Source organism: Podarcis bocagei, assembly GCF_964188305.1.
Source record: "Podarcis bocagei genome assembly, chromosome: 3".
Taxonomy (NCBI): domain Eukaryota; kingdom Metazoa; phylum Chordata; class Lepidosauria; order Squamata; family Lacertidae; genus Podarcis; species Podarcis bocagei.
In genome coordinates this window covers 79,554,841-79,580,696 of record NC_138127.1, presented here as the reverse complement: position 1 = coordinate 79,580,696, position 25,856 = coordinate 79,554,841, and the positions used below count along the sequence as shown (strand labels likewise).

The 25,856-nt window shown below is 42.9% G+C and overlaps 1 protein-coding gene across 4 annotated transcripts; it reads left to right on the top strand.

The window, feature by feature from the left end:
* The first annotated feature begins 596 nt into the window (after positions 1–596).
* On the top strand, positions 597–24,466 carry BROX (BRO1 domain and CAAX motif containing). Of its 4 annotated transcripts, none has more exons than XM_081186459.1 (13): positions 597–1,050; positions 6,895–7,033; positions 7,174–7,280; positions 7,802–7,898; positions 9,468–9,563; positions 11,389–11,461; positions 13,527–13,632; positions 15,298–15,387; positions 15,822–15,907; positions 16,619–16,700; positions 18,187–18,337; positions 19,512–19,671; positions 20,365–24,466. In XM_081186459.1, the coding sequence occupies exons 2-13, from the start codon at positions 6,933–6,935 to the stop codon at positions 20,449–20,451; spliced, it is 1,236 nt and encodes a 411-aa protein (XP_081042585.1). In that variant the 5' UTR covers positions 597–1,050; positions 6,895–6,932; the 3' UTR covers positions 20,452–24,466. The 4 variants fall into 4 exon arrangements, with proteins under 4 accessions (XP_081042585.1, XP_081042584.1, XP_081042587.1 ...); XM_081186458.1 differs by lacking the exon at positions 597–1,050 and adding an exon at positions 2,831–2,985; XM_081186461.1 differs by lacking the exon at positions 597–1,050 and adding an exon at positions 3,025–3,276.
* Positions 24,467–25,856: the final 1,390 nt, after the last annotated feature.

The window sequence follows — 25,856 nt, the reverse complement described above, 5'->3', positions numbered from 1 at the left end:
GAAATATTTATTCATTTCTATGTGCGCACGCAAGCGATCATTGTTATTCCATGTCAAAAATTGGGAGAGGGTGGCTTTTAGGGCAGCCCTCCAGTGTAGTCTGGTGTCCCTTTCCCCATACCGGCAGGTGAGCAGTTGAGTAAGCGCATGAGACCATAACCCAGCAGTGTAGTCCAGGCTTAGCATCAGGCGTAATTGCGCATCTAATGCACTGTCGCCCTCCTTTTGTAGAACAATAGGCAGTAGTAGCCCGACGGAATTCCCCCCGGGGATTATATTGTTATCGGAGTTTAAAGGTAGGCCCTGCAATAGAAGTTATATGCTCCCTACATGTCACTTTATATTTAGGGCTATACAGTACAGATATTCGCATACACGCAGACACATACAAAATCCATAGGATTATTATAGGGAAAATTGTCCTCTCCACCAATACGCAGCGCTCAGCTGGGGCTCAAGGCGCCTTGCCTTACACGCACTTCGTCGGTGCTTGCACCCCTCCACAGCGCGCACGAAAACTCAAATTCAAACCCGGAGGCAGAGGGGCGCGTGGGCGTGGTTACCTCCTGTGGGCAACGTGCCGGGCAACCAATGCAAAGAAAAAAGGCCACGGCTACATAGAGACACGGATGATAGACTAACTGCCCCGTTTCTGCATTACGGCTCTGCCCTGTGGCATTCAGAGGGAATCGGGAGGCGAGCTCCCTTGATAAAAAGCCTACATGCTCTCTCTGCTTCCCGATCTTCAGCCGTTACCTCCCCAAGGGGCACCTAACCCTGCGTATGACTCTCCAGGCGTCGTCGCTACTGAAGCAGCCGCCCCGCCCAATTTCTACGATGGCACCAGCCGAAGCACTTCCGCCTCGTTACCTGATTCTTGCCAGGGCAAGGGAGGACACGTGATCTTCGGCTAGTAGATCTGTCTCGGGAATTTAGGGTCTCTCTTAGCGCATTTATTGACAAGGTCTTGGATCAACCTGTCATCACGCTCCTGCTTACCACCACATCTGGGTCTATATAAGTGGGCTAACGAATCCGTCGTGGGTAGAGGTGAGTGCTACAGACAGACTTTATTTATATTATCGAAAAATGTGCGTTTATCTTGCGTTTCAACCCCTCCACACCAGCATCCGAACTAAAAGACAACGGTATGTACCCTGTCTCCTTCCTCTCTTTGCCGATCGTAGTGTTTCAACACAACAGCTCAATCCTTTAAAATGTTTACACAGAAGTGCCATTGCATTCAGGTAGGGCTCAAAACACCGCGACAGCCCAATGTTTTCATGTAGAATTAGACACAGGGTGCTAAGAAGGCATGTTTTCATCCTTATATTGTGTAGGGGATATTTGTGGATGTGGACATAGGAGAACTTCTGTACACTGGGGAGTTTCCTTCTAATGCCACCTCCTTGGCTTTATTTTGTCTACTCTTGTACAGTATGTATATTATTGCCTAGCTAAGCATAGACCTCACTTCTCGAAGGCTTGTTCTATTTTTCAGGCTGCGTTTCCCCCCTCTTCTCCCCTCACTAAACAATCCATTTCCTGCTTTGCTATTAAAATCCTTTTGATAGGAAGTACAATCTCAGTGCTGTCTCCAAAGCAAACTGAACTGATTTCAATGGGCACGGATTGAATCTTCAATTAAACCCAAGTTCCTACCTTCCATGTGATAATTCTAAGAGTTCTAGCAACTTAGTTACCTAGGAAATGAATCCCATTGGTTTCAGGTAGGATTACCTTAAAAGTAAATTCACGGATGACCGCAGCCGAAGACAGTTGGGAACAAAGCTCGTGGACAAAGATTCGTATTAACACGGTAGTCCGCAGCCTGATGCCACGCATGATTACTTAGAAGCAAACCCCACTACGTTCAGTGGCGCTTACTCTTCAGTAAATTGGCATAGGATTGTAGCCTGAATCGCGCGAAAAATCAGGACCCGCCCCCTTTATTCCCTATTATGTCTGCCTAAGGCAGTTGCACTAACAAAAGGGAAGGATGGAACAATATTGTCCTACTTTCTCTTGCAATTGATAGCTCGTGGTGGCCATTAGCTCGCGTGAGAGAGATCGCAATCTACAACTTTTTATTCCAGATCAAAGTGGTCTTGCTGTAGTCAACGGGACTACTTCGGAGCAAGCTGTTTATTATGGATTGCCGCAACCGCGCCAGATACCGCAGTTGTGCAGAGCCTCTCGCCCACCCCCTGATTGCGGTCTCTAACACTGAGCAACTTTGACACCCATAGTTTACAACGCAGTGAGTTAATATAAGAAGTGTCCTGGAGCAAACCGATGAGCAGGCCATGAATAACCTTTCCCCGCTGATAGGGTCTTGGCTCCTTATCAGGGGTTGAGAGGAGAGGAAAAAACTGTGCAGGATGAGTCCCTCAGAATGCACGCGGGTGGCAGATACCATAGCAGGAAAATTATTAAGCCTCTACACTTTGTGGGAAGTAGATCACCCATTAATCGGCAGGGTTTGCATCCAAGCAAGACTGGAACCTATGTGTCTTGCACTGAGCCCATGGCAACCTGTCTGAGGAACAGACTGGCAAGGCCATCGGGTGCAGGCTGGCTCAAAATCCCATTGGGTTCCGTGGGCTTTACTCCCTTCGCAGTCTCGTCTCTTTCCGTCTGGGAGCAATAAGAGACAGGGGCGAGGCGTGGGGATCCGCTTTCCCCCTTCCTCCTTCGCAGGCTTGAGAGGTATCGATGCGCTCGGGCTACTGCGGGGGCGGGGGGAGGCCGCTCCGCTGCGCGAGCGACTCCCTCGGCTTTCCCGGCGCGGCCATTTCGCGCCTGCTTCCCGGATCCGCGCAGCACCATAGAGACCGGCGGGAGGAGAAGCCGGCGCCGGAAGTGGAGGAGCTGCTCCGCCCGGGATCCTTCTTATTATATCTCGGTTTCTTTTCCTCCCGCACCCACAAGCAGGAAGTGGTTGCCGTAGCAGCGGCGCAGCAGGAAGAGCTTGGCGGAGAGAAGGTAAACAGAGCAGCCCCGCCCTGGGGAGGAAAGGCCGAGAAAGGCGGCCGGTGATGGGGGAGACACCAACACACACTCGGGAGGGTTGGCGGGGCGCGACTTCGTGCCCTTTTTAATACTCCGGTGTTTGGCCCGGTTGTGTGTTGGTGAGGCCAGACGGGGAAGAGATTCCCCTTGGCAGGGCCTGCGACGAGTGAAGTAATGTTTATAAGCAAAAGATGACCACGCCCTGTAGAGAAGCACTACTTTGCCTTTCTCAATCTGCTAAGTTTTGACAGGGATTTGAGGGAGGTATGTGCACTCCTTCATTCCGCATGTCTACTCAGAAGTAAGTCACATTGAGTTCACTGGGGCCTGTTGCCCAGTAGGGAGGTAAAGGATTGCTGCCCTGGGGTAGAAAAGTATTGATTCAGTGCAAACATTTGTACGGAGGTGAGGTGGGGATAAGCGATGGGGGAAATCTTCTTGGTCACTATAGTGCTCTGGTGTGAAGCTGGGGCGGATGATGGCCATCCTTGACTCCTCTGAGACACTGCATTGAAAGTGTGTGTGTGGTAAACAGGAGATTTCGGGGAAATCATCTCCGATGATACATATTCCTCCTCCATTAATGATCTACCCTATTAACCTGGTGGAGGCTTGTGGGAAAATGATTGCTTGTACATAAGAGCATGAGCAGAGTTCTATTTTCCCACAGAGGCTCTTTCCTGTTCATGGCTTAAATAGTTCTGTGAAGTGATTGATTTAGGTCAGAGGCTCCAAATTAAGTATCCCAATAGATTCTTTATATTGCATTGTGAAGAGGTAGACATCTAACAGCTTAAAAGATCCTTGAGGGGTATATGTGCTGTCAGGAACACCTCTTCAATCCCAATTTGCTTCCATTCTCTCATTAGTCCCAGACTGAGGAGAAACATGCAGTAATCTCCTTTTGTTTAGCCCAGTGGTTTTCAAGCTTTTTGAGTCTATGGCTCCCTTAACCAACTACCTTCTTTCTGTGGCACCCCTGTGGGGCTCAGGAGCCCAGTTATGTCACCCCTTGCCTGCAGAGCTGGCAGTGCCTCACCCTTTTCAAACACCCTCCCTTGTGGAGTTTTCCTTCAGCCTCCTCTGCTCTCCCATCTCCTTGGGAGTTCTCTGGGCAGCTGCTAAAGTCATCCCTGGTCTCTGAGCTGCCCACCTTCCATAAAGGTAGCCAGGGCAACTGCAATAAACAGCTGTGAAAGCCTTTGGGAGGCAGAGATGTGAGGGCATCAGAGGAAGGAGGGGAGGGACAGAGGCCAGTGTTGCCCGCAGCACCTCTGACCATCATTCAAAGCACCCCAGGGTGCCACGGCACACTGGTTGAAAACCACTGGTTTAGCCTAATGGTCATCCAGCAGACTGAGGACTTGCAAGATTCTCCGCATAGCTGTCAATTTTTAGATTTGAAAATAAGGGATTAGCAGCCTCACCTGTCCTGGGGACAGTCTACGGGATATCTAACAATCCGGGATAGCAGCGGGAAGCAGTGGGAAATGGTGCTGGAATAAGGGAATTTCCCGCAAAAAAAGGGAAGGTTGACAGCTATGATTCTCTGGCATGAAACAGAGGTCAGTGTAGTGGCTTAGGCAGTGTTAGGCTATTATTTGGGTGTTTTTATGACTATTGGTTAATAGTTCAGTTAACCAGTCCTGACCTTATAAGCGTGAGTTCTTGTCTAAACATCCACATATGCATTAAGCTGTAATGGTGGACTGAAATAACCAATTTGAGAAGGACAATATTTATTTTTAAGAACTGTATTAATAAAATAGATGTTAGATGCAAAATGGTGTTAGAGTAGAACCTGGGCTGTGGTTTTAAACCTTTGTGCTGTTATGGTAGAAAACTACATGCACAATTGGGGGTGTCTTTTACATTTTTTGCTGGAGCCTCTTGCATGACGGATCAGACAAGGTGCTTTACAGTTTAAAATCAGTTTGCTTCTTGAGCTGGGCAAGTGCCTACAATGGAACTTTCAAAGATAATACCAGCTGTATGTGTTCTCACTATACGTGTACATAGCTTCACATGCACATTGGATCACAGCCCTTGTTTATGCCATTTACAAATGGGAAAAGATTCCGTAATGTTATTTGTAAAGGAACCCTGCACTGAGGGTTTTGCTCTAAAGAAGCTTGCTAAGAAATATTAGATGAACATCAGCATTTATGTTGTACAGTATAAGTTTAGTGGTTGTGCAGCATCTCAGTCAATAGACTCAAGCAGAAGTTTTTTAATGCTCTAAAGTGATACGCATTAATCAAGAGAGCACAAGCAACTTCTAATTATATAGAAGTGCTTTCTGTAAATATAGTTTGTCTGGGGCAACTGTTGTAAAGGTATCCCATTCTTAAGTTCTTGAAAAACACAGTGGGGGTGAAATTACAGTAATTAGATTGTTCAAAGTGTTGCTTTAACTATCCTAATCACAATCTACTTGCTTTTAATATTTAATTGTACTATGAGTCCATTCTGCTAGGAAATATTGGTTTTTTCCAAAAGCAGCTGCTGCAGACTTTCTTCTGCTTTAATGTAGGCTAAGCTTGTGAAAGGGTTGGATGCTTTTTTACATACATGTAAGCCTCACAGTTGAACAAATCTACTAATGCAGGAGTGGGCTTACAACAAAAACCAATCAGATATCTGATCTGAACAGCCAAGTTTAACTAGTTCTAAGCAAATATTTCTGACACTAAAACAAAGGCATCTTATGGACTAGCGTGAACTCACAGATACAAAAGACAAGTTAATAATGGCCCCATTGATAGAAATTCTGAGTAGCAAATCTAGCTGATGCAGTTGTATGAGTGCTCTGTACTTCTTGCCTCTTAAAAGATTCTTGAAGCTGTGGTTATTGTGTTTACTCCAGAACAATGCCTATCTTATGAAAACTGGAAAAGATAACTTAAAATAGATTTATCCTTCTGCAAAAGTATATCATGTGATAAATGAGTGATTGCTATGTAGTATATCTCTGCTGCACTAGCATAGGCGCCGACTCCATGGGGCTTGAGGGGGCCCGAGCCCCCTCAAAAATTCGTTTGGGGGGGCTCCGCCCCCCCAAAATCTCCGGCGCCCCTCCAGCAGAGCGCCACCGCCGCCCTCCCCCAGCCCAAAATGCACAGGGTTGGGCTGCATCCATGCCTTCTGCCCTCCCTCCTGAGCAAAAGCTCCACCCAATTTCCGCTCCGGAGCTGATTAATAGGCGCAGCACGCTCTCCCCTATTCGCTCACGAGGAGGCGGCGCCACTTTATTTGCATATTCATGAGCTTATTTATTATTCATGAGCTTTCCCGGGCCCCCCCAATATTTTTTATAAGTCCGCGTCCCTGTGCACTAGTCATATTAAACTGGGTGTTAAAGGGTTAAGCATTTCCGTGCTGCCACCTTAGCTAATACTGACTTTAAAAAATAGAGTAGATGTTTCATATAGTGCAGTCCTTTCTCAGAAGTAAGTGCTCTGGAGATCAGGCAGGCACCAACTATTAGATGCTCCCCCCAGCCACTAAAAACATTCCTTTTACCCAACCTCTTTTTGACTGTTAATACTAACTCCTGGCATATCTGGCCACTGTAATTGTAATGGATGTTTTACTGATACAGCTTTTATTGTTACATTTTGTTAAATGTTGCCGTTTTTATTGCCCTGTAACCACTTTATTGTGTTTGGAAATGCAAGACAATATACAAATAATTTTAATACAGTAAATAAATTGTAAGGGAGATTTGCGTTGTAGTAATGTGTCTAGGATTGTACCCTTAAGTCTTTCCTGCAATAAAGAATTATTTCTAAGTAATTAGATACTTTATCATTATTATTTTTGCTGAAGATTGGTATTTATGTTTATAATCTCTAGTTTCTTCCCTTCCCTTTGCTGTTTCAGGCTTGCTGTAGTTCTAAACCTGCAGGAGACACTCAGAAATGACTCACTGGTTTCATCGAAACCCTTTAAAGGCTACAGCTCCTGTCTCATTCAATTACTATGGGGTAGCCACCACTCCAGCTGCAACAAAGATTTGCAAGTAAGTGGTTCTAAAAAATCAGTGGGGCTTCTCAACATACAACATGCATTTGCAAGTACTGAAATAAGAGACAATCCAACACTGAATCTCTCCAAAGTATCTGTCTTTGAACTGTGTTTTTGGTGTGTTTCTTAATGCAGTGATCTAAGATTATCACGAAGCCGACTCTTGGAGCTTTTTACAGATCTTAGTTGTAATCCAGATATGATGAAAAATGCAACTGATTCCTATTTTTCACTCTTGAAAGGTAAGATATCAGTGCAGCTGGCATAGTTGTTCTGGTTACTAGTAGTTTCAGTAAATAAATCTCTGTGCTTGGCATAGAGAGCACAAATTCTCAGCTGTGCCAATAAAAGATAAAAATGAGACACTAGCTCAATGGGCATGATATGTAGATCAGTGGCCCAGAGATTCATATGTCTAGTGGATGTATTTGACATATTTGAAACCAGTAGGAAAATGCTGTACTTCTATAGCTTTCTTAATTCTGCTTTCCCACCTAATAATGAAACAATTTTATTTAATATATTTATTAGTCGGTTTATGCAACGAGCCTGTAGAAGATGTACAGTACAATATTAAGTATTAAAACTGGCCCCCAATTAGCCCAGTGGAGTAGATCTTGGGGGCTATTAAATAGTGAAAGTCCACATATAAACAAATTACGTATATAAGGCTGAGTAGTAGACTCAGGAACAATTGCTGAAGATCAAGATCATCATTTTGAAAATTACTTTGAATTTTAGAGGAGTTTGTTTGTTTTAACAGGCTTTATAGTTTCATTGGATGACTCTTCACAGGACAGCAAGCTGAGATATATTCAGAATTTTAAGTGGACAGACACCTTGCAAGGACAAGTACCAAGGTACTTAAATACATGTAGTATGGTTTTCAGTGCCTATTGTAACTATTTTTATTACTTCTGTTTATATCATGCCCTTTCTTTCAAGGCCCAGTGGTAAAAATATAATTTAAAACATTGTATAAATTATAAAAAAATAATTACATCAAATCAGCTGATGGGCTTTATCCTTTCGGTCCAGTATACCTGAATGAGTGTCTCCACCCCCATCATTCTGCCCAGACACTGAGGTGCACTGAGGGCCTTCTGGCGGTTCCCTTGCTGCGAGAAGCCAAGTTACTGGGAACCAGGCATAGGGCCTTCTCAGTGGCACCCGCCCTGTGGAATGCCCTCCCACCAGATGTCAAAAAGAAAAACAACTACCAGACTTTTAGAAGACACCTGAAGGCAGCCCTGTTTAGGGAAGCTTTTAATGTTTAATAGGTTATTGTATTTTAATATTTTGTTGGAAGCCGCCCAGAGTGGCTGACGAAATCCAGCCAGATGGGCGGGGTAAAAATAAATAATAATTATTATTATTATTATTATTATTATTATTATTATTATTATTACTATTACTATTATTACTATTATTATTAATTAGCTGATTGACTTATCCTTTGTTCCAAGAGAAAAAACCTGTAAGCCTGGGTTCTCAAGTAGTCCATATTTTGGTAACTGAGAGGCTGGATTGTACAGTTCTACACTGCTTAGATTTTCTTTATGAATTAGTGGTATATAAATATTTTTATAAATGAATACTAATGACAAGCCGCACAATGACTTGCTTCCTCTCTGGCTTAGCAGGAATGAGGGGCACAAAGCACTTGCATTTCCAGCAGAATGCTGGAGCACACTGCTTATTCACATTAAACCAAGCCACGATGATTAGGCAAGTTGTTGATGCCTGGAAACAAATATATATTTATATATATTCTCCTATGATTTGGTCTTCCACAATATCTGCATGTTTAGGGTGTTTGTATGGGTAATTGCAGCCCCCCCCGAATTGCAAACCCTTCTGCCCAGAATGGATGGAGAAACCCAGCCAGATGTGCAGGGTATAAATAATAGTTTATTATTATAAATTTTTATCATAGAACCCCAGAGAGAAGAAGATTAGTTCATATGAAATTTATCTTTACAGGGCATGTGAATAATTCTGCTTAAGATAAAATGTTCCATTTAAAACACCAACTAGTACATTCTCAGTTGCTCTTTATAGGGAACTGTAAAAGTTCTGACTGCTATTCTGTGCTTTGTTTGGAGGGGTTGATGGAGACTTGGATTTTGCACAAGAGTTATGCTTCAACCATTCTTAATCCAGTTTAAAACAAAGCATAAATTGTTTCTGACTAAACAATTATCCTTTTCAAGTTGTCTGAAATCTATGTGAGGAGCGTACATTTGAATACTCTGGGGTTTGCTCACATGATTTGGGATGGGAGGGTGAGGAAGGAACTAAACATAAGATTGTTTGTTCGCCTTAGAAGTCTCTAAAAGAGAGGTGGAGTACTTAACAGTGTGTTGTAGTTGATGCAAAAAAACATTTGAGTTTATATTTTTCTTTCTTTCTCTTCCCTTGTCCCTTAGTGCCCAACAAGATGCTGTGTTTGAATTAATTTCCATGGGATTTAATGTGGCTTTGTGGTACACAAAATATGCATCAAGGTTGGCAGGAAAAGAAGAGTAAGTATTCTCACTTTAGTAATAGGCTTCTAAACTATCTACCTCTTTTCCTGTGCAGCATTAGTTGTGCTTAAGCCCATGGAAACATCAATTAAGCCAACAGACGAAATTGTGAAGTAGCATATATAGTGGTTATATAAAGCACATATCTGGCTTTGGACCAGCATATCTGAAGGACTGCCTATTGTTATCTGAGCCTGCCCTCCTCTGATATTCTCATCAGAGCCCCTGCTCCAGGTTCCCCTTCCTTCAGAGTTTTCAGTACTTGGTGACCTGATATAGGCCCTTCTCTGTTCTTTTCCTCCCATAGACAATGAAAGAGTGCTGTTGTGCCCATGTCCTGTTTGTAGGTTTTCCCTAAACATCTGGCCGGTCCCTGTGGAAACAGGATGCTGGACTAGATGGGGCTTTCATCCCATGCAGCAGGGCTCTTACATTCTTCAATGATGGCACTCTGGTTATGGAATACTCTGTTAGCACTTGCCTTCCTAGCCATAAGGTAGCAGGTGAAGACAATCTTGTTTTTCATGGGATATATATGTTGCATCTTCTGTTCTTCTGCTTTCCATTTGAGGGTTATGTTTTAGGTATGGAAACATAGGCCAGGATCCAAAGCAGGCATCCCCAAACTCGACCCTCCAGCTGTTTTGGGACTACAACTCCCATCATCCCTGACCACTGGTCCTGTTAGCTAGGGATGATGGGAGTTGTAGTCCTAAAAACATCTGGAGGGCCAAGTTTGGGGGTGCCTGGTCCAAAGGGTATTGTGGTGAAACAGATACCGTATTTTTCGCCCTATAGGACGCACTTTTCCCCCTCCAAAAATGAAGGGGAAATCTGTGTGCATCCTATGGGGTGAATGCAGGCTTTTGCTGAAGCGTGGGGAGCGAGAGGGGCCGGTGCGCACCGACCCCTCTCACTCTCCACGCTTCAGGAAGCTATCAGCAAGCCTGGGGAGCCCGCGGGAGTTCCCGCAGGGCTCCCTAGGCTGTGAATAGCCGCCTGCTGCCCGGAGCGTGCCGAAGCAGAGTGCCCCACGCTTCAGGCAGATATCCACGGCTGGGGGGGTGGTGGAAATAAAATTTCCCCCCTTTATTTCCTCCCAAAAAAACTAGGTGCGTCCTATGGGCCGGTGCATCCTATAGGGCGAAAAATACGGTACATACTGGAGCTGCAGTTGTTGGGCTGTGTTGACTGACGTTTATAATCGGTGACAGAACACCCATTACATGCAGAAGGTTCCAAGTTCCATCCCTGACATACTTAGTGAAAGAAATCAGTGTGTGAGAAATGGGAAGGGCATCTGCTTGAGACCCTGCCTGTCTGTCAGTGCAGACAATGCTGAGCTAGATGCACAACACAACTACAGTGGTACCTCGGGATGCGAATGGGATCCGTTCTGGAGCCCCGTTCGCATCCCGAACAGAATGCAAGACACCACTTCATGTGTGCGCGGGTTGCGTTTTGCCGCTTCTGCACATGCGCAAGCGGCGAAACCCGGAGGTAACGCGCTCCGTTACTTCCGGGTTGTCGTGGAGCACAACTTGAACGCGCTTAACCCAAAGCACATTCAACTCAAGGTATGACTGTACTTTGATCTGGTATAAGACAGCTTTTACCTTCTGACTGTCTCGGCTGTATCAGACATTTAAAACAAAGGTTATTTACAGCGATCCCTCCTGAAATGGGGTGAGATATTAGAAATTAGAAATAAACCTGGCCAAGGAGAATTCTGGAAAATTTGATGAGGTTAAATGGGAGTAAATTCGGGTGATGTTTAATATCCTTGGAGAGCGGCAGTACTAATTTGTTGCTCCTCCTTTAGCATAACCGAAGATGAAGCAAAAGATGTCCACAGGAGTATGAAAATAGCAGCTGGGATTTTCAAACACTTAAAGGTACAAACCCATTTTATTTAAATAACAAAAACAACACACACACCGTATACCCTCTTATGAAGATCCTGTTTTTGTTCTTGCTTTGTTTTTGGTCAGTATAACCCTTGTTTTGGGGGATGTTCTGATTCTCCTCCTTTTATACAGTAACTTAATTTAGAGAACGAAGAACAACTTCAGATGTTTATGAAAAGTCTGTGGAATACCCACCATGGGATAGTTGCACATCAGGATTTATATGGGGGAATTGCTTGAAGGCATTCCAATACCACCATATTTGTATGCATGGAAAACAAGCTAAACAATGGGGAGGGGGGAGGAGATGGTTATTAGGGTTTGGCCTTATTACAGTAAACGGAACAGTCTCTTATTCCCTCCGACAACCACCCCTGCCCAATTTTCCCCAGCCTGCCCTCATTTCATTGTTCAGGCTCACATGCTCAGAAAAAGGTTAGGATAAATGAGTGCCACTGCTCTGATTGAATCCCAAATTAAAAACTGTTAAACTGGAGAGGGTTTCGTCCCTGCATTGTGCTTCCCACTTCTAGTTGTGTAGATATTACTCTTGAGTAATGCACTTTCAAAAATGCACTCCAAATCTCTTGGAAGCTTGTCTTTTTTTCTTTTTCTTTTTGTAGTTTATAGGGCAAATCTTCCTAATGCAAGGAGATTTTGATGTGAGGGTGCATTCAAGCAAGCAGTCAAGCCCTAGAGAGACTATACCACATGCTGTTTCTCAATTTTGGAATGACTTATTGACTAGTGGGGCCTGATCTAATAGCAACTGTCTTTTGTTGATCCACATACCTCTGGAATTCCATGGTAGCCATAAATGCTCCATACACTTCACAGAGTCGGAGAATTCATTCCTTTGCTTGGAAGTAGAATGGCACAATACTTTTACTTATTTGCAAGACTATTTATAAACCCACAATACATGTGAAAAATATAGCAGTGTGCAATGAATTCATTAAAACATCATAATATTATAAACGTATTAAGTACAGAACAGATGACCCAGCACTGGATCAAATTAATTCTATAAAAAGCTGTGTCAAAACAATGTTTTCAACAACAGGTAATGAAATATAAAAACTGTAGGTGCCTGTTTGATTTCAATAGAAGCATGTTCTAAAATAGTGGTGCCGCAATGCTAAAAGTCTAGTTTGCTTAGAAACCGGGTTTAATAAATAAAAATAAAAATATGTAACAATCATGTGGGAGGGACGCGGGTGGCGCTGTGGGTAAAACCTCAGCACCTAGGACTTGACGATCGCATGGTCGGCGGTTCGAATCCCCGCAGCGGGGTGAGCTCCCGTCGTTCGGTCCCAGCTCCTGCCCACCTAGCAGTTCGAAAGCACCCTTAAGTGCAAGTAGATAAATAGGTACCGCTGTATAGTGGGAAGGTAAACGGCGTTTCCGTGTGCTGCTCTGGTGCTGGTTCGCCGGAGCAGCTTCGTCACACTGGCCACGTGACCCGGAAGTGTCTGCGGACAGCGCTGGCTCCCGACCTCTAGAGTGAGATGAGCGCACAACCCTAGAGTCTGTCAAGACTGGCCCGTACGGGCAGGGGTACCTTTACCTTTACTAACAATCATGTGCCTGCTCCTTCAGGAATCTTTTCAGGATTCAGCTTCTATTTATTTTCCTGCATCCATCCCATCACTGACTCCGGACACTGATCCAAGACTTGCACAGCCTCCTCTGATTTAGATGTAACAGAGAGGTAGAGCTGAGTGTCATCAGGTCCCTGGTGACGTCTTGCTCAAAGTCTCCTAATGACTACTCTCAGTGGTTTGTTAAAAGCATTGGGGGCAAAGATGGTACCTTGGGGAACCCCATAGCAGAAGTGCCAGGGGGCAGCCAAATAGTATCTGAAAGCCACTCTGTTAATCATACAGAAGGTAAGAACAGAAGCACTGAAGTACAGTGCCACCAGTGCCCATCCCAGAACCAGTCCAGGGTTATACCTGTGATCTCATTACTCCTTGGTCATTTCCTTCAGATGTTACCTCTGTTTGGTTATAGCGCTTCAAACATATCTTAAATTACATTTTTTCCCCTTTAGGAAAGCCACATCCCTAAGCTGATCACTCCTGTAGAAAAGGGAAGAGATTTAGAAGCTCGACTGATAGATTCCTACGTTATCCAGTGCCAAGCTGAAGCACAAGAAGGTACTCCTTAAATTTTTAAGGGCTCTCTCTGGATTTCTTTATATTTTCTCTCCTGGGGAACTCTAGGGTGGAATGTGGTTTGGCATTTTACCTCATACTTGTGGGCTGCCTGTAAGCATTTAGTTGGCTGCTGTGAGGACAGGATGCTAGACTAGATGGGCCTTTGGCTTGATGCAGTGGGGCTGCTTTTATATAGTAATAATGCAAAATCCAGATATTTTAGGGGCATAGGAAGATGCCCCTGGCCAGTATTTGTCCACCTAGCTCAATGTAGTCTACTCTGATTGGTAGCAGCTCCCAGTAATTTAGAGATGTTTCTCATCACCTGCTACCTGATCCCAATAACTGGAGACACCGACAATCAAACCTGTAAGCTCCATGCAGGACTAAGGTCCTTCCTCATAATGGATTTGAAAACATTGGTTATGAAACTCAGTAGATTATTTATTTAACTGATTTTCTCCCTTTGTATCAAGTTAATTAAGGAATATTTCTATTTCTGATCCTTGGAAATGGAAATACTCAATTGCTGGAATATTTAAAAAACAGGATCCAGGGGGGATCTGGTTAGCTTAATGTCTGTTCTGGAAAAACTCCTGGAAATATAGGATTACCAAGCATATAGAAGAACAAGTCTTGCTGAAGTAGTCAGCATGGCTTCTGTGAGGGTAAATTCTGTCCTTTGGAGTCTTTTCAGAGTGTCAACAAGCATATAGATAGAGGTGAGCCAGTCAGCGTCATGTACTTAAGACCTTCAAGAGCCTTTGATAAAGTACCTCGCCAAATGCTCCTGAGTAAGCTGAGCAGTAATAGGATAGAGGAGAGGTTGACAGGTTTACTGCTGACATCCTCATGTTCTGACATTGCTCTTGACATGGTAATTTCAAATTTCTATTCTGGCTTGAACACCTGTGTCCCCATCCTTTTCATTCTGACATATATGCACAACTATACTAGAACATTATTGTGATCTTTGGTATAATGCCCGTGTTATTAGCTTTGGGGCATCTGTCCAGTTCTATTACTCATGATATCACTTTTGCTAATTTAATTAGCTACATTCAGCCATGAGCAATGTTTGTACCTTTTTTCATTGTGAAACCTGACCTTTCGTGTTTCTACCAGCAGCTATGAATAATTCAGTTTAACTTTAAGATAGCAGAGCCTGGTATTTGTGTGATTTCCTTCAATAATTGGGGCAGGGGTCTCAGGGTCTCAAATTATTTACAAAGTGTATGGTTAAATTGGGGAATTTGCTCCTACAAGATGTAGTGATCATTACCAATTTTGGTGGTTTTTAAAAAAGAGGGTAAAGCTCTCAATGGCTAGTAGCCGCAATGGCTGTGTTCTATCTCCTTTGTCAGAGGCAGTGTATCTCTGTATATCATATGCTGGGAATTGCAAGTGTGGAGAGTTCTGTTTCTTGTGGGCTTCCCAGAGGCATCTTATTGGCCACTGTGAGCACAAGACGCTGGACTAGACTGGCCTTTTAGTCTGTTCCTGCAGGAGGCGTCTGTGTTGTTCATCCGGTGCGGCTCAACTGTTAGAAACATGTTACCTTTTATTTATTTCTGAACAGGACTTCTGTGGCCAATTTTTCACTTATACTTTTAATCTCCATCAACTACAGGAAATAGCTTCAGCATATCTATTTTTTTGTTTCAGTGACTATTGCCCGAGCTATTGAACTGAAACACAATCCTGGTCTAATAGCTGCTCTGGCTTATGAAACAGCTAATTTCTATCAAAGAGCAGGTATGTCAGAAAGCACTGCTGTATGAATTCTTGATAGCTTCTTAAGCAAGTCCTAAAGTACAGGCTCCTAAGCGTTGAAAGAATACCAAGGAAATATTATGGACAGTAAATGATTTCCATGGCTTTCAGATTTAGGTAAGAAGGGTCTTGGTTTGGGTTAACCATGATTCCAGAAAGTAGACTGACTTGATAATGTTTAATTTTCCCTCTTTATAGCTAACTGGGGCAAGAAACAAACTTAGGTTGAGAACTTAATTGGCTTGCTGTAGTTTTCTCCAAATAAGTTAGATGTATCTTGCAATCATGCATATTAAAAGACAGTTCCCAGAGTAACTAGAGCTTTCATACCAAATTAGGGTCTCAGCAGTCACAGTAAGAGGATGGCTTTGTGAATAGACTGCTATTGTAAATGTAATGCTGTCTTCTCCTTCCAGATCAAATGTTATCCAGTCTGGACCCAGCATATACAACCAAGTGGCGAAAATACCTTCAGCTGAAGTCATGTTTCTATATGGCCTATGTGAGTGCTCTGTCATTGTTTATAAACATTTCAAGAAGATTTCCAAAGGGCCATAAAATACTAGCATAGAATGCAATCAAAGCTTTGTGTTCTATTTAAAGCAGTACTTTTCAGGAAGAGTGTATTTTTGATAGGATGCTCTTAAATTTCCTATAATATATCAGGCCCAGCATCTTGTCCCCACAGCAGTAATCCATTACCTGTACGATTCTGCTGCAGTGGACAGTGACAATTGCGTACTGTCTCAAATAAAGATGTGCATTGTGAACGAGAACAGAAATGCACTTTGTATGTATTCTGCTTTTTTGCTCTCCAGTTGGATTGTTGGTGATGCTTCCCAGGTCATGATTCTGCTGCTCTTCTACCTCAACCCTTGAAGCAAGTGGCATTTTAATGTTGCTCCACAGCATGTCGTAATTCAGGGGTCAGCAAACTTTTTCAGCAGGGGGCTGGTCCACTGTCTCTCAGACCTTGTGGGGGGCTGGGCTGTATTTTGGAAAAAGAAGAAGAATGAATTCCTATGCCCCACAAATAACCCAGAGATGCGTTTTAAATAAAAAATAAAAGGGCACATTCTACTCATGTAAAAACATGCTGATTCCCAGACCGTCCGCGAGCTGGATTTAGAAGGCGATTGGGCCTAATGTAGCCCCCGGGCCTTAGCTTGCCTACCCATGTCATAATCGTTTAACAAATGTATTCTTTCACCAGGCCTACTGCTACCATGGTCAAACACTCCTGGCCGGTGATAAATGTGGAGAAGCCATTAGGTCTTTGCAGGAATCAGAAAAATGTATGTATGGTGGTTTAAAAAAATTCTTTTAAACTTGTTCATAAATAATCTGAAGTTAAGGGTGAACAATAATGAAGTGGCCAGGCTTTCACAGATGATGCCAAATTATTCAGGTGGCAAAAACAAATCTTGGGAAGAGCTCCAAAAAGTTTTCTCCAAGCTGGTTGAATGGACATTAAAATGGTAAAATGCATTGTTAGCATTTAGCTCCATGAAAGTGTCAGCACAGGGTTTGGCATCTGTGAGAAATGCAGATTCCCTGTTAGGGATCATTAGGAAAGGGGTAAAAAACAAAGCTGCTAACATAATAATGCCTGCATACAAATGTTTGGTGTGACCAAACTTGGAATATTGTTTCCCATTCTGATCACTCACCTCTAAAAGACGTGTTAGAGGTGGGAAAGGTCCCAGAGAGGGCAACCAAAAAGTTCAGGCAGCAGGAGCAATGATTACAATGTTTGGAGCTGCTGGTTCAAGAAAATGTCTTAACATGAGGGGACATAATAGAGGTTATAAAGTTATGCATGGTGAGGAGAAACCAGATAGAGAGATGATCTCCTTCTGTTGTAATACTAAAGCTGGGAGCCATTTGAAGATGCTCAATATTGAAGATTTCAGGACTGACTAAAGAAATTACTGTTTTATACCGCACACAGTTAAACTATGGAATTTGTTTCTACAACATGTGATGGTCACACTTTTGATGACTTTAAAATAAGTTTAGACAAATTGGAAATGGAGGAAATGGCTACTGGTGACAACAGTGGGAGAGAGCTCCTGTCTTCCTGGCATCTGGTTGGCCACTGAGAAATGGAATGCTAGACAAGGTGTAGCCTTGGGTCAGATCAAGCAGGCCTGCTCTTACATTCTTTTGTACCTTGTCCCTCCCTTCCAGAAAATATGGGATTTTACCTTCTATTTACCACACATCAAAACATCCAAAGTCTTGCTCATAAATGCAGAGAATCAGGGTGTCACCTAAATCTCCCTCAGAACATTCTTAATAGGTCTGGGACTTGCTGTGGTAAATATTCCTGTGCCAAACTGATAGGTGTGGAGAAATCATTAGTCTAGGAAAGACTGCACTGTACCCGAGCAAAATTGTAACATAAGTGTTGCCAAAAGTATTTTCCACAAAGATATGATAGTCAGATTTTGTATCTACTAATCGTCTATATGAGATTCAGCTTTAAAAAAGCCTAGAACGATTTACATAGGGGGAAATGCAATGGTTGTTGTTTGTTTTTTGCCAATGTAGAACAATCAGCAAAAGTAAAAAAGCAACTGTCTCACTTTGTGACTGTTCAGCTTGTTGTCATTTCTCCAAGTACATGTCATCGTTCTATAAAGCGTAAAGTGTAAATCATGTCCATGATTGTGTTCTCAGTATTTCAGATCTTCTTTCAGGTGAAAACAGTAGATTGTCCAGCTTTTACAAAGAGGAATAATTAAAGAGCATGGTCTCATTTGTTGTTTTCTTGTTCAGTTTTTGCCAAGGCTGAAGCTTTGTGCAAAGAATATGGTGAAACCAAAGGTCCTGGAACTACAGCTAAGCCTTCCGGCCACCTCTTCTTTCGGAAACTGGGAACTCTGGTGAAAAATACCTTAGAAAAATGCCAGCGAGAGAATGGATTCATGTAAGTTTGTTACATCTCTTCCGTGCTTTCAACAAATACTTGCATGGTTTTTAAGTGATCTTGCATGTTGTTTTTTGAAATACAGTAACAGCCAAATAAGCCATAAACATATTAACTAAAAAGTAGATCTTGCCAAGTTCTGTGGGAAATTAGTGCTAACTAATGAATGTGTGAAGATCAGCAGCCATTTTGTATGGCTGAGAGTAAAATGTTAAAGGCTGCTAGCAGATGATATTCTTTCATACTTCATTCTCTAGTTAAAAAAGGAATTGGCAGGGCATGCACTTTATCCATTTCCCAATTATAACAAAACTTCAGCAATAAAATAAGCAGCCTGAAGTGCTCTTGAAATCTTCATTCCAGGATTCTTTTTGGGTTGTGATCCCGTGTTGAAGACCTTAAATACAGGCCAGTGAAAAATGATCTGGCCAGTGGGCGAGATCATTATCTCCCCTGCTCCTCACAGACCACATTTGACAAGTAGGCAGAGCAGCCTACCTGTCAATCACTTGATGTCACAGTGGCGCCAGTTGACCTTTTTGACCCACAGGAGTATTCAGAATCCCCTTTTCAAAGTACAGTGGTACCTCGGGTTACAAACACTTCAGGTTACAAACTCCGCTAACCTGGAAGTAGTACCTCGGGTTGAGAACTTTGCCCCAGGATGAGAACGGAAATTGCGTGTCGGTGGCAGCAGGAGGCCCTATTAGCGAAAGTGCCCCTCAGGTTAAGAACGGTTTGGGGTTAAGAATGGACCCCCAGAACGAATTAAGTTTGTAACCCGAGGTACCACTGTACTGCCTTGCCCAGTGCTTTGAAAGGGACTTCAAGAGCCCCTTTCAGAGTGCTGCCTCACTCAGTGCTTTGCATAGTGCTCAGCATAGCTGATTGGCAGTGCCTGCAAACCTTTCAGCTGAGCCAGATTTATACTTATGGTGTCAGATGTAGGTCAGTAGGCATAGCTTGGCAGAAATGGCTTGGTGGGCCAAAGGATGCTGCACAGGCCTAATTATTCCTTTGTGCCAGAGGTTCCCCACCCCGATATAGGAATAAATGTGCAGACTGTGAGGTGTGTTTGTTTAAATTGTGCCCACTGCCTTGTGGCACGAATCCGGAGTCCTGAACGAGAAGAACGAGGAGGTTGCTAAAATCCAACATGGTGTTTTTTTTCCAGTTACTTCCAGAAGATTCCCCCAGAGGCTCCCCAGCTGGAGCTGAAGGCAAACTATGGTCTGGTTGAGCCAATTGCTTTTGAGTTCCCTGCTTTGCATGCACACTGGACCTCAGAAGCCCTTTCTGCGTTTGATCTCACCAAAAGGCCAAAGGAGGACAGTGTAAGCAATTCTTGCTGCTTTTTCCAACTTGAGTTACCTTTTGCATCAGCATCACCTTGCTTTCTTGCTTTGTGGAGGAAGAATGGTGTTGATAGAGATTAGTGCTGTGAAAGCGTTGGATTTCGGTGTCTTGGATATCTTTGCCTTGTTCCAAGGGCTCCCTGCACGAAATGTTACACCCTTGAAAAGCTTTCAAAATATGCCTTGGTTGAAACCACTATTGAATAATATGCAGCTGCACTTTTTTAGTACCTGAAGAACTGGCCTAGATTTAGAGTGCCTTCTGCATTCTTGTGTACCAAATTCAAAAAAACAAAAACCTGAGTAATCTAGCCCTGTTTTGGCATTTGTGTTGCTCTTGTGAAAAGAGCAGGGGGAAGGTTGGGGCTCTATCAAGTCCTGTTGTCTGTTTACAGCCCTCCACAAGTTGGAGAATGAAGATCCACAAGAAGTGGAGGCTCCCCACTTCAAACCTTTACCCTCAAATTTATAGACTGAAGCTGACTCACTAGAGGCAACAGGCTTTGATAGTACACCCTGTGGCTGTTTTCATGTGGTGAATATAAATGCACAAATGGGGCTTATTTGTCTCTTGATTCTGAAAGCCACATTGCTTAAATCTGTTTTTCTTAAAAGAAAAACAGAAAACATTTGCGCTCCAGTAACACCACTTTTTTTTCTTTTTATTTGTAGGCTAAACCAAAACCAGAGGAGGAAGTGAAACCTGTGAAAGAACCAGATATAAAACCTCAAAAAGACACTGGGTGCCAGATCTCTTAAATGCTTCGAAATAGCCCTTGTGAGCTGCATTTTGTGAACTCTGGGTTTTTTATCATCTACCTTGTTTTCTGGACTTTCTCATCCTACAAAGGAATTCACTGCTTTTCGAGTTTTTATAGATACTTTTCTTTTAAGCTCTCTTTCGGAAGAATTAAGTGATTAAAATTGGAATTGTCATAAATGTACCCTTCTCAGCATAGAAAGTGAGTGTTTAGATGAATTTGCACTGGAAGGTGGAATAAATGATAGTGAATACAAGAGATGAAACAGAAGCAGGTGAATCTTGGGAGAGGCAGTATTTTGCGAAGGAGGAAGATTGAACAGGAGGAAATTTTGTAGAAGCTTTAAGGTGGCATGTAAAAGAGCTGACTGAAAGTACAAAAGTCGAGGAACATTTTTAAAAGGTAGGACAAATTCATAGTACTGAATTTTAAGTGCAAGGATGTTAAGTTGAGGCAATGGAGACTTCTAGGGGAATCAAAGTAATAATCTATTTAAAGAAATGGTATGGAAATATAGTGCCTCACCTTGCTAAGGGAACAGAACGTTTTAGCTCATGTAATTTTTACCCTGGCAGGAATACAACTGATGCCGTGTTGACACTTCAATTACAGCAAGTGAAATACACGTAAAATATGCTTTTGAAAGGTATTTGACTTTGAAGTCCTTTGACAGAAACAAAATGTCTTATTTTGGTCATGCTTGGGGAAGAGAGATTATAGGAACATATGTTAAGCAAGATTTAGCCTTTGCACCAAAAGGGCTAAACAGAAGCAAAACTTTTACAGAAGGACTATGCAACTCTTAATTGAACGCAGAGCTGCCATGGATAAATATCAAGCTGCTCTGTTGTGTTAAAAAAAATCTACCCATCCCAGAGTCTAGTAAATAACACATTATGGGGAAGGCCTGAAGATAATGGCAGATCTGTGTAGTAAATATGAAGAGGATTCATGTTATGTATTCGATATTTGTGCCAACTGCTGTTATCAGAAATGGGGTAAAATCAATTTAAAAGGTTATTGTAAGTGTAGAGAAAGGATGAAGGAGAAACAAAATTGTGGAGTTATGGGAGCTGCAACGAGATAAGACTAATAGAATGGAAAAGCAGAATCAAAATGTGTCATGGAGGATGGGGATGATGTTTGTGGAATAGAGTGGCTGTACTGATTCCGTTCAGAGACCTGGGCTGCATCTAGACACATCAAAAAAGTGTTTCAGTTAAATGAGTTGTAAATTTAAACAGGGAAAACAGGTAGAGAAAAACGAGACTCCACGTCGCCATCTCGCATATACAACGCATATAAATCGCCTTTTCGTTACCAATCTGACTGAGGCCCTGGTTGTGGATAACCAGCAGATTTCAAAGATCTAGAATTGTGACCTGGAAAAAAAAATGTTGACTCTTGAGAGCCAAGACAAAAGAATGTTGCTGTATGTGAGCTACTTGGATTACGCTATGGGAAGCTAGTAGAATCTGGTTTGCAGAACATTGCTTTGAAAGAAAAATGTCCTGTAAAAACAACTACCATTAACACATGATTGGGAAAATTGCTGCTCCATCCTGCAATTGAATTTGTATATATTTGTATAAACAGAGTCCTCCGTAGATTACTCTGGCTCGCTACCTGTATTTGGAGAACGTAAGGTTATTTAATGCAGTGTGGTATCAGCTTGGCTGGCCTCACCAAAGCCTAAAAACACCTTTAAGATGTGACATGCTACTGTGCTCATGCCCTCCTTGTGGGCTTCCCATATTCACTTGGTAAGGATGGAACACGAGACTGAATGGACTTTTTTCTGGACCCATTAGGGCTCCTTTTATTATTTGTGCCAGTTATGCCAGTACAAGTGCAGACCCTTCATTTCCATCAAAATTTAAAACCATCCAGTGGTTTAGGAGGTCTTCCTGCTGCCTTACACCACACTGGATGAAAGAATAGTGTTCTGATGTATGGAAACATATATGAATATGCTCCATGCACTGAGAAGCTCATGGCATTTGTAAAAGACCGGGAGCATGTCCAGCCAGGGATTAATAAGGATCAGATAAGCCTGAACGGCTTAACAAATCTTTGGAATGTATTATGCTAAGGAACTGTAGATTATGTTCTTATTAGGGGTTCTGGTCAGTAACCTTAAATTAACCAGTTTGTAAAATGTAGTTAATGAACAGTTAGGAGTTGGCAAACAACCTGCTCCCAGGCTTAGCATAGAAAATAAGTTTCATAGCTCAGTCCTGGTTGTATGTATTCAGAGGTAAACAGTCAGTTATTTCAGTGGAGCTCACATATAAGTGCTGCCTTTGCGTTCTTTCACTTACCATCCATACTTCTCATTCTCTTATTTATTCCATAACCTTTTCCTCTCTGTTGCATCAGGTGGGTCCCGTCCCCTGTCCCCCGACCACATGCCTGCAGGTTCAGCCACCTGTAGTTTCTCAACCAGCAGTGTAAGAAGTTTTGGCTGCATGTTCTTATTCTTGTTCAGCCCCTTATCTTTGGTTGCTCTGAAGCTGCCACTAACTACTGCACAAAGCGCTTTGTGTGCTCAGGGTTGTGATTCCCAGCCCAGTACTCCAGCTTGTAGTGGATGCCCTTGTATGTTACATACATTAGTATGTACACCATTTTTTCATCTCTTGGGTTTTTCTTCCAACTCTGCTTCTTTCCTGCTGCCCTCGCTCCATTTCTGACTGCACATTCCTGACTGGTAAGATCTTCCTGAAGCTATTGGAGGAATAGGTGTGACATGACGGGTTAAAAGTCTTCAGTACACAAGCCAGTTTTAAATTAAATAGAAATGTGTGATTCCAGTGGGCTTATCGGCGCTTCCCTTTCTTTTGCTCTTTCCAGGAACAGCCCACACTTTAAGGCTCTGTGTCTGAGCATCTTTTCTTGTGCCTCCAGGGTTTCCCCTGTGAAAATCTGTTCTTTAAAGCTCAGTCAGAGCAAACAGCAATCCACAGAAAATCTGAACTGATGTTTTGGTGGGGCAAAAAGCTCCCAACAGCCAATGCTTAGACATGGGGCTTTTAAGTGTATTCCTGTGCCTGGAAAGAGCAGGACAAAATGTAAGGTTGGCTAAACCCTCTGACTTGTTGGTGCCTTTCTGGTGGTGAAAAGGCACTGCTTCAAATCTGTGGAAATGTTAAATGGCGCTGCAAGACGCTTTGAAGAATATACTGATTTTTGTACCGGTCACTAATGAGGCAGCATGTTAGTGAGCGTATTTGCAGATTTGGGATTCCAAAATTATCCTTGGCAGTAAAAAAACATTCCGTTTATTTTTAGAACAGCTGTGTTTATGTATTTAAGGTTTCCTAGTGTACATGTTTGCACACTCGCATACAAAAACACATGCTGAAAGTTCCTGATTGCTTTTTTGGAGTTGGGGAAACTTTACTCTTTACGTCTTGCCATTACTGGAATGCTGGTTGAGATCTGTATCAAGAGGGAATTAACAGATCTTCCTGGTCCCTTTCCCAAGCTTGGGTGGCCTTTGACTGCATATCAAGAATGTGGTATGAATGGAAATGAATCAACATGCTCTTGGATTTCTGTTTGCCTTTTACCATTATTTTGACTCGGATGTCATGTAGTATATATAATTATGTATATAATTAATGAAAACAAGGCATGATCTTTTTACACTCCAGTGTATATAGATTTCTCTTTTGTAATTGTGACATTTTTCTCATGAAGGATATAAGCTACTCAGTATCAGTATGCATTCCCTACATTTAATACTTCTGATTTGCTTCTTTGGTTTGCTCCCCTGCTTGCCATAACATTCTTAAGAGAAGCTGGTTGGGACTTTATGGACGAATGAATTACTTAACATGCAAGCTGAACATTTTCATATTATTTTCTGAATGTTGGGCTGCTTTTCCTTATGCACTCATAATTAAAATGTATCTGATGGGAAATGTAGCAATTGATTTTAAAACACTGCTCTGTAAAGCACCATGTATGTTGATGGAGCTGTAGGAATAATAAAATGCCTAGCATGTTCATAGTTTGTAGGCTGCGAGTGTTAATTCTTCAGCAGATCCCTGATGTCGCAGTGGGACCACGTAACCCCTCTGAATACCTTTTTGCTTAGCTGCTCTGATGTTGCTGGTGCACTGGAAAGGCTCCCCAGCCTCAATTAAATTTGGGTGGGAGCTGCTGCCTGGTATGACAATCGGGACCCACTATAGCCGAAGGAGTGTCTCCACCCCCATCATTCAGGCCCTGCTCCAAGGGCCTTCTGGCAGTTCCCCTGTCTGAGAAGCTAAGTTACAAGGAACCAGGCAGAGGGCCTTCTCAGTAGTGGCACCCACCCTGCAGATGACAAACAGATAAAAAACTATACAACCTTCTGAAGGGAGCCCTGTAGGGAGAAGCTTTTAATGTTTGATATTTTGTTTTGTCCCTTTATATTTTCTTGGAAGCCACCAGAGTGTTTGGGGCAACCTGGTCAAATGGGCAGGGTATAAGTAATAAATTGTTATTATTATGGCAGGAAATACAGCCTGGATAACTGATTTTCCTTACTGTTCTTACATTTCCATCCCACCCTTCCTCCAAGGAGTTCAAGGTGGTGTACGTAGCTCTCCCCTCCCCATTTTATCCTTGCAACATCCCTGTGAGGTAGGAAAGGCTGAGCGTCAGTAAGTGACCCAGGTGAGTGGGAATTATACCCCGGTCTTCCATGTCCTAGTCCAGGGGTCTGCAACCTTTAAGACAAAAAGAGCCACTTGGACCTGTTTCCGAAGAAGAAAAAAAACCTGGGAGCCGCAAAACTCGTCATTATAAACAGAACTTTTTTGTCACTTTTTTTTAAATTATTTCTTTGTTTGACCCCTCAGAATTACTCCTCCCCATAGAAATGAACGTTAAATTAACAAGTTACCTTTTTGTGTGTGTGTGTTCTTCACTCCCCTTCAAAACAGTGACCAGCGTACATTCCCCCTTTCAATGCAGTGACCAGCGTACATGCCCCTTACAATGTAGCGGGAGGGCGGGAAGGTGACGTCGGGACGGTGCGCCCCCATGCGATGTCACAGCCAGTACAGCGCCCGCCACAGTGGGGAGTGTCGGGGCGCACAATGCTCCCCTCGCTAGTATCCGCCCCGGAGCCGCGGCAAGGGTGTAAAAGAGCCACATGTGGCTCCGGAGCCGCGGGTTGCAGACCCCTGTCCTAGTCCAACATTATCCACTATGCTATGTAACTTCTTTTCCTGTACCAGATTTTGAATGTGACACTATTTTCTTGTAAATCACTTTTAGATATGCTCTGGGCGTTAAAGTGGACTATACAAATTATATATACTTTTACATGAACTGAGAGTAATGCAAGGTTCAAGAGACTTTACAGAACTTGGGATACTAGTGTTAAAACCATTTTTATTAAACGAGATA

What these genes read in the sequence shown, in the direction of transcription:
- BROX (XM_081186459.1), top strand. Translation starts at nt 6,933, where the DNA reads ATGACTCACTGGTTTCATCGAAACCCTTTAAAGGCTACAGCTCCTGTC. An exon ending in CTATTTTTCACTCTTGAAAG is followed by an intron (nt 7,281 to 7,801) that starts GTAAGATATCAG and finishes TTGTTTTAACAG; the next exon opens with GCTTTATAGTTTCATTGGAT. An exon ending in TAATTTCTATCAAAGAGCAG is followed by an intron (nt 15,388 to 15,821) that starts GTATGTCAGAAA and finishes TTCTCCTTCCAG; the next exon opens with ATCAAATGTTATCCAGTCTG.